The sequence below is a fragment of the Alosa pseudoharengus genome, unplaced genomic scaffold (genome assembly GCF_046254945.1).
Source record: "Alosa pseudoharengus isolate Yale_2024_CS ecotype anadromous, Long Island Sound unplaced genomic scaffold, YU_APseudo_1.1 YU_APseudo_1.1_scf_8, whole genome shotgun sequence".
Classification (NCBI taxonomy): Eukaryota; Metazoa; Chordata; class Actinopteri; order Clupeiformes; family Clupeidae; genus Alosa; species Alosa pseudoharengus.
Genome location: NW_027468870.1, coordinates 21,469,377 through 21,476,681, shown reverse-complemented (window position 1 = coordinate 21,476,681; position 7,305 = coordinate 21,469,377). Strand labels below are relative to the sequence as shown.

Genomic DNA, 7,305 nt, shown 5'->3' with positions numbered 1-7,305 from the left:
ATATGCCACCACCTGAGCTTCTGCTGGATCAAAGACCCAGGTGGACTTTGCAGAAGGACAGAGTGAAATAATTAATAATGTGTATGTGTGTGTGAAAGAGAGAGAGAGAGAGAGAGAGAGAGATGTGTGTGTGTGTGTGTGTGTGTGTGTGTGTGGTTACTGTAAATATTGTAGCTGCCTTAGACCCTGAGACCCAAGTTCATATGGACAAGGAATTAGCTTAACACAGTTTAAACCTTAGAGAAAGGCAAGTTGAATACTGTGTGTCTCTCCAACATGAACCCTGAACACTAAGCTCCACTAGAACAGTCTGAAGGTTCAGAAGAAGAACTGTTCCTGAGCCGCCAGCCGCTATTACTGTATCACATAGCCAAGGAAATTGCGGGGCTGCTCCTAAGGGAACAAAAGGGCCATTCTCCACGAGCTTTGGTTCTGAGAGGGTCTACAGTATTACTGTAACGCTGCAGCCACTAGAGAAACCAGGTCAAACGCAGAATTAGGCTCACAGAGACGGCAAAGCTGCAGAGGCTGTACATTAGACCGGGGACGTGAATGTGTATGTGTGTGTGTATGTATGTGTGTGTGTGTGTGTGTGTGTGTGTGTGTGTGTGTGTGTGTGTGTGTGTGTGTGTGTGTGTGTGTGTATGTGTGTGTGTGTGTGTGTGTATGTATGTGTGTGTGTGTGTGTGTGTGTGTGTGTGTGTGTGTGTGGTTGCTGTCAGAGCAATCAGTGGCCAAAGTCATTAAGTGGTCAAGCTGAAAAACGTCCTAGTCTTAATTAGGGGAGAGAGAGCATAGGGAAATACACAGGGTGACACGTTTGAAGTTAGACTGTTCATGGCTGAAGGGTCAGGGCCACTAGAGCTTAATGAAAACACAGTGGACATAAGGCAGAGATGCATAAAGAGTGGGTAGAGGCAATTAGGCAGACAGAGGATAAATGTATAAGAACGAATGTCCAGGATCTGTATTAAAATTCCCATGTTGAGGAATAGAAAATATGAGAGATATGAGATATGAGAAACTCCAATGTGAAAGACACAAGAGATAAAACGTAGTTGAAAAGCCTAGTCTTTCGCAAAATCAAGGGTGGTGCCACCAAAATATATGTCGAAAATTGATATGCAGAATTCAATAATGAACGATCATAGAACCCATACCTGGAGTATAAGCAGAAATATAAGATTAACTATCCACTAGCATTTGTCCACACAGGAATGTAGCACATGTGCAATCTCCTCTCTCTATTAAAACGTTTAGGCAAATGTCTAAGAATCTCCTCATTACATAGACTGTAACCTGTGTGAGTTAGATGCTCTTACCCCTAACTTTAATTTTAGTGAAAGGGAAAGGCAAATGTTAAATTCCCAATTTTATCTCTGTCTACATGAACAGTTTGAACTTTTTTGTTACATCAGAAAGCCAAGCGAAATCTCCAGCTGAGTGTATGAACTGAACTGAATGAACCCCATCCATTTTCTTTGAACAAAAATTGTGAAGAAAGACTACCCATTTGTGTGACAAAATGTCTGCCTTTCACTGTCAGCTTATGTCATTGTCAATACTTTTCCTTGTGTTAAAACTGAACATGTCTGAACATTGTAGTGTATGTGCGTAAGAGAAGACAGCATGACACAATAGTGTGATATTTCATAACAGGTTTGATGGACAACCAACAAAAAAAAAGAAAACAAAAAACATAGACACGCAGGAGTTCGGTTTTACATGATTGATTTATTAACTATGATACAGGTTCTGTGAGTCCTTCATGTTTGTCAACCATTCAGACACAGAACAGAGTTCCACAGTTCGTGTATCTTTTTCATTTCGATCCATTTACATCTTTAAATAGTTGTTTTTTTCTTCTTAATTTCATTTCTTTAAATACTGAGAGTGGCAAACCTTTTCCCCTCATTTGGGTTTTTCGATTCATGCACTATACTGAATTGGCCTTAACATCATTCACAAAAATTGGTAAAAAACTGACCTTTTTTTTAAAAAAATCATGAAAAGAAACCGTAAAAGAAACGCTTTCTATCACCATTGACTAAAAAGGCAAAGTGTTAGACCCTAACATACAAGTAAACAACCATTTGAACATGTTTGTAATTAATTAGACAGACAGTCCATCACAATTGTCATAAAAGAAATAAAGGATCAGAATTAAATGAGTGTAGTCATATAAGGACCACAGCACAACTTCATGAAAATCAAAGGAGCAGCAGCTCACCTCCTGTGTGTGTGTGTGTGTTTACATCAGAAAACATAACACTTTGTGTTCAACGGCCAGTAACCATGGCGATACCCAAGGTTTGTAGGGGCATGTATCTCAACATACCTGTTGTGTCTGACAAGATGGCTAATTTTTAGGGGATGAATAGAGTGGAAGAGACTTAAGTAAGGGCAAGGCTGGAGTAGTCAAGGTTTTTTTTCCTCTCTTTTAACAGTAATAGAAGTTTTGCTTACTTGCTATGGCGAGTATACTGTGCAGTGACGTGATAGTTAGGGGGGAGAAGGTGGTAACTGCATTTCATTTACACGGCAGGTCAGAAGAAAGCCATCCCTGACCGCTGGAAAAGGTGAAAAGGTCACAGGTCTCCGAGTGTGAAGGCTGCACCAAAGAGGGAGCACCTCAACAGTGTCTCTTAGCTACACTTACTACACAAGCAGAGCGAAATGAACTTAAGAGTCCGGAATGTTAGAAGCAGAACAGCATACCTGACAGACTGGCCTCTGATTGTATCTCTGAAAAGCCAAATTAAGTATCTTTATTTCTGTAGAATAATGTAAGGGCGTGGGACTCTGTGGGGCTCCAGAGATTTAAAAGTAGCTTATTCAACCAATTGAAGTAGGATATTCAACCACTAATTAGGACTCGCGGAGAAGAGTGAATGGGCATCTCTAAATCCAGGTTTAAGACTTTTTCTCCAGAAGGTCTCACACCCTGGTGTTTCATCAGACAGACTACAACTAAAGATCAAAGCGTGGTCGTGACAAGATATTTTTTCCACAAGACATGCTTCAAATTGTAATGATTTTTTGCCCCCTAGTGGCCTAAGGAAACCCTTCCTAACAGCTTCACAAAGGCAGAATGTAACAACGCTGATCTAACCACACAGTTGCACAACCCACAACAGCTCTTTCCAAAACCTTTGAATCCACACTGGTCTTATCCATGCCTTCACAACAGATAGTTCCATCAAACAAATGTCACAACACATGCCAAGATGAACCTCCTGCCTGGACCTGCAATTTATAAACTGACCAGAAGGGGGCAGACATAGCAAATATTTAAATGGATTCTTTTGCAGTTCTCACATCCTTCTCAGATAGGGGTAAAACTCCTCTTACGACTAATTCACTCCATCCCAAAAGTGGTGCAGTGTTTGGTGTAAAAATAAGTTACTTCTTCCAGCATTTGTAATGCAACAGTCTACTTCTGGAGTTTGTTGCACCAGTGCGGCAAAGCACTTACACTTCAGGATTCTCAGAATGGGGAACAGGTGGTGTGGACACTGAAGCTACAAATTAGTCAGCAAACCCCACTCACAAGAGTGAAACCGTAAAAAAAAGAGAAGGGAAGGCAAACAGACACTGCTCATGTAAGATGTGGGTTTCAGAATCGGAATCATGTCAAGGGTGGGGACCAGGAGTGCCCTATGGAGCACCCAACACCCCTGCATGAGCTTTTGTCCATGTGAACAACACATGGGTGACATATCACAGCCTACTGAGAGGCCATGCAAGCACTTGAGCAACATTGCCTCTGTTTCCCCCTGTCTCGGAATGAGCCAAGGCTTAGTCAACACAAGCAGCCAACTTTCGTAAAGTTTTTCCTTCTTTTTGGTGGACACAGTTAGGGTTTCAAAATACATTTCATAGTATCACAGGCCTTCAGAAGCAAATAATCTAGAGGGCTACTAACATTAGACACAGGATATCTCACCCATACCACCCTAACTTTCACAATGAAGTCTAGAGTGGAGATAAACAATAAAATAAAAGTAAATTAAAATTAAAACAAACACTCAAATCCCATCAAGTCCCACAAGCCTGTTTACAGTTCAAATATGAGGTTTCACATTACAGTACCCTGTCTTGTCTACAGGCTCGGCAGACCACAAACAGCTCTAACAGGTTGTTTTCCATAGGTCAAAGGTCAGGTGACACATTCCGGAATAATCTACAGAGCAACGGCTGGACTGCTTGCAGCTCAAATGGAGTCAATTTTACACTAGTCATCTACGGAGTAAAAGTATGATTGGAGTAGTTCTTCAGCATCCGAACGCCAACGAGTGACAGCGGGAGGTACATTATTGATTAAATATGCATTTACAATCCAGGTTTGCCTTTCCGTCCATTGCAGGGCACACACATCAGGTAGCTTTCATCAAAATCCTTTTAAAAAAATTCAGAATTTGACAAAGAACTGGTATTAACAATAGAATGGGTCAAAAATACCACCTGCATGCGACTGGCCTTTTTTTGTGCATAATGAGTTGGAACAAAATCAAAACAATACTCTTTTTTGGCCCCACCCCTCCCCACCGTTTCATCATGATGAACTGTGACCGCTGTTCAGTCAAACGCAGCAAATATTGTTATAAATAAAAACAGTGTCCGTCCAGCTGGTCTCAGAACATGCAGCGTGTTTGTCTGTCCGCTTATCAACAGGTCAGGTGATGTTTCTTTAGTCTCAGCAAGCTTCTACAACCCACTGTTAAGACTCCCACCGGTTTTTGACAAGACATCCTTCAAATGGAGAGAGCGAAAGAACAACAAAAAAATTGACCTAGTGGCCACACATAAGAGCTACATCAAATCAAACAATTCAGTGTGTTTCATAAACTGAGCTAAAAATTCAAAGTGCTTAACATTAGTAAGGGTGGACACAGAGAGAGAAAGGAGACAGATAGGGAGATTGAGAGAAAGAGAGAAGGAGAAGAGAGAAGGAGAGAGAGAGAGCAGGTTTTCAGTAGTCAGATTTCTGGTTGACCAAAGACATGTCTGTTGACTGTTTGGACTTTAGAAAGAGTTCAGGTTTCAGGCTCATAGGTAGGGCATTACAGAAAATAAAACATAGAGAAACACAGTGAGGACGAGAGAAGCAAGAGTGAGCACCGAGTGCTCCCAGTGAAAATTAAAGTGCATCCCTGGACCTACGCCCCCCACCCCTCCTTCAGGACAAGACCCCCCCCCCCACCACCACCACCACCACAACCCCCCCTTCCCCAAAACCATGACAACCTGAGAATCCATAGACATCCCAGCATTCCAGAGAAGGAGGAGGCTCCCGGAAAGAGAGTGAGAGATAGAGTGATGCTTGACTGACATTGAGCAGGGGTCAGGTGGAGAGAATCAGGGACAAACACAATGAAGAAGTCTTCATGAAGCGACCTTCCCCCCTTTGCCCTCCACACAGGCTCAGCTCAATCCAGTCCAATGCAGTCCAGACACATTGCAATCCTTGAAGCTCTGCAGGTTTAGGGGGCGGGGCTTTTGTAGCAGACATACATACCACAGGGAAAAACGGGGTCATGGGAGCTAACACATAGGAATCGTTTTTTCTCAAAGTCAAGTTAAGTGGTTAGTCTGGTGGCCGGCCCTCGGTGGACGGTGATTGGATTAATTTCTTTGAGGGAATCGTTGAGCCATCCAAAGAGAAACAGAGAAGTGAAAACGAAAGAGACACCCTCTGACGAAAGGCATTCAGCAGGTTGTGTTTCTTTTTTTTTATTTACTTTGTTTATTTTGTTCTTCTTCATCCATGACTCTTCACTTTTTCGTGGTGAGGGCTAGCGTTTACGGAATGGATGCGAGGGAATGGGGGTCGGAAAATGTCCTAAGTGCTTCACACATCCCTAAGTGAAAATTCAGTGTGTGTATGTACTGTATGTATGTGTGCACATGTGCACGGGCATGTGTCTGTGCGTGTGTGTATGTGTTTGTGTGTGTGTGCATGTGGCAGGGTGGGGTGGTGGGTGATAAGGAAAGACTTCATTTAAAATGAAAACTCATGGGTCTAGGGCACTACCACCCCAGATGCCCCCCAGATGCCCTCTACGAGCCTCTAGAACAGAGCTTTAGTACCGACTCCTGCTCTGACAGAGCTCAACTCCAGCCAAGTAGTGCTGCCAATGACATCCCAACTAGCATCATATCAGAGATCAGGAGATCAGGTTGGAAGTGAGCAGCTAAGTCTCTCGTATTCCAATAGTGTACAGCACTTTTTGAAGTGTAGAGTTTTACTATGTGCAATGTGCGTATGACTACAATCATACACTAACTCCCAACAACAGTAGTTAAGACCATAACGACACTGCTCTCTGTCTCATACACACACATAACAGAGCAAATGAACATTAGCGTGTGGTTGGCAGGACCATGTACAGTGTCTAAGGGTGTGTGTGTGTGTGTGTGTTGGCATGTATGTATTTTGTTCATGGGAGCAATCTGAATGTGGCTGTAAGTGCAGCTTCTGAAGAGCTTGAGTGCTAATAGAATGCTTTTGTGTGTGTGTCTGTGTGTGTGTGTGTGTGTGTGTTTGCGTGTGTATGAACGTGAGAGTGTGTGTGTTTGTGTGTGTATGTGTGAATGTGTTTGTGTATGTGTGTGTATGTCTGAATGTGTGTGTGTGTGCGCGTGTGTGTGTGTGTTCGTCTCTCACAGCGTCTGTGGCTCGGGCGGGGTCGGGTGGGGGCTCTGCGGGGGCGAGTGCGGCGGAGACTGCAGCAGGGGCATGTAGTGGTGCGTAGGAGGGCCACAAGGGGGCGCTGCGGAGGGCGACGGGGGCAGACCGCAAGGCACCATGGGCCCCGGGGGCCCGAAGGGGCCGGTGGGGGAGTCGGCCGGAGGCTGGTTGTAGAAGAAGAACGCGCACTGGTGGATGAAGTTCTCGATGATTGTCTGGTAGGTGCGCGTGGCGGTCAGCGCGTCCATGGTGGTGAAGTCGGGCCGCATGAGCGTGGGCCAGAAACAGATGGCCAGGTTCTCACTGGTCATCAGGTTCACACGGTTCCACTGACTCACCCTGAGAGAGAGAGAGAGAGAGAGAGAGAGAGAGAGAGAGGGAGAGGGGGAGAGAGAGACAGGAAGAAAGAGGGGGGAGTGAGAAGAGAGAGAGAGAAAGAGAGAGAGAGAGAGGGAGAGAGAGAGAGAGATAGAGGGAGAGAGAGCCAGGAAGAAAGAGGGGGGAGTGAGAAGAGAGAGAGAGAGAGAGAGGCAGAGGGGAGAGGAGAGGGACAGATGGAAAAAGAGGGAGTGAGAGAGGTGGGAAAAGATGGAGAGAGAGAGAGAGAGAGATAA

At 44.3% G+C, this 7,305-nt stretch overlaps 1 protein-coding gene across 1 annotated transcript in view; it reads right to left on the bottom strand.

Moving 5' to 3' along the window:
- Positions 1-5,225: 5,225 nt before the first annotated feature.
- Positions 5,226-7,305, bottom strand: part of arhgap35b (Rho GTPase activating protein 35b) — a 13,808-nt gene continuing 11,728 nt past the window's right edge. The window contains exon 7 of the mRNA XM_076275250.1: positions 5,226-7,030. Within this exon, the coding sequence (XP_076131365.1) occupies positions 6,664-7,030 (367 nt within the window). The 3' untranslated portion in view covers positions 5,226-6,663. The remainder of the gene's footprint in view (positions 7,031-7,305) is intronic.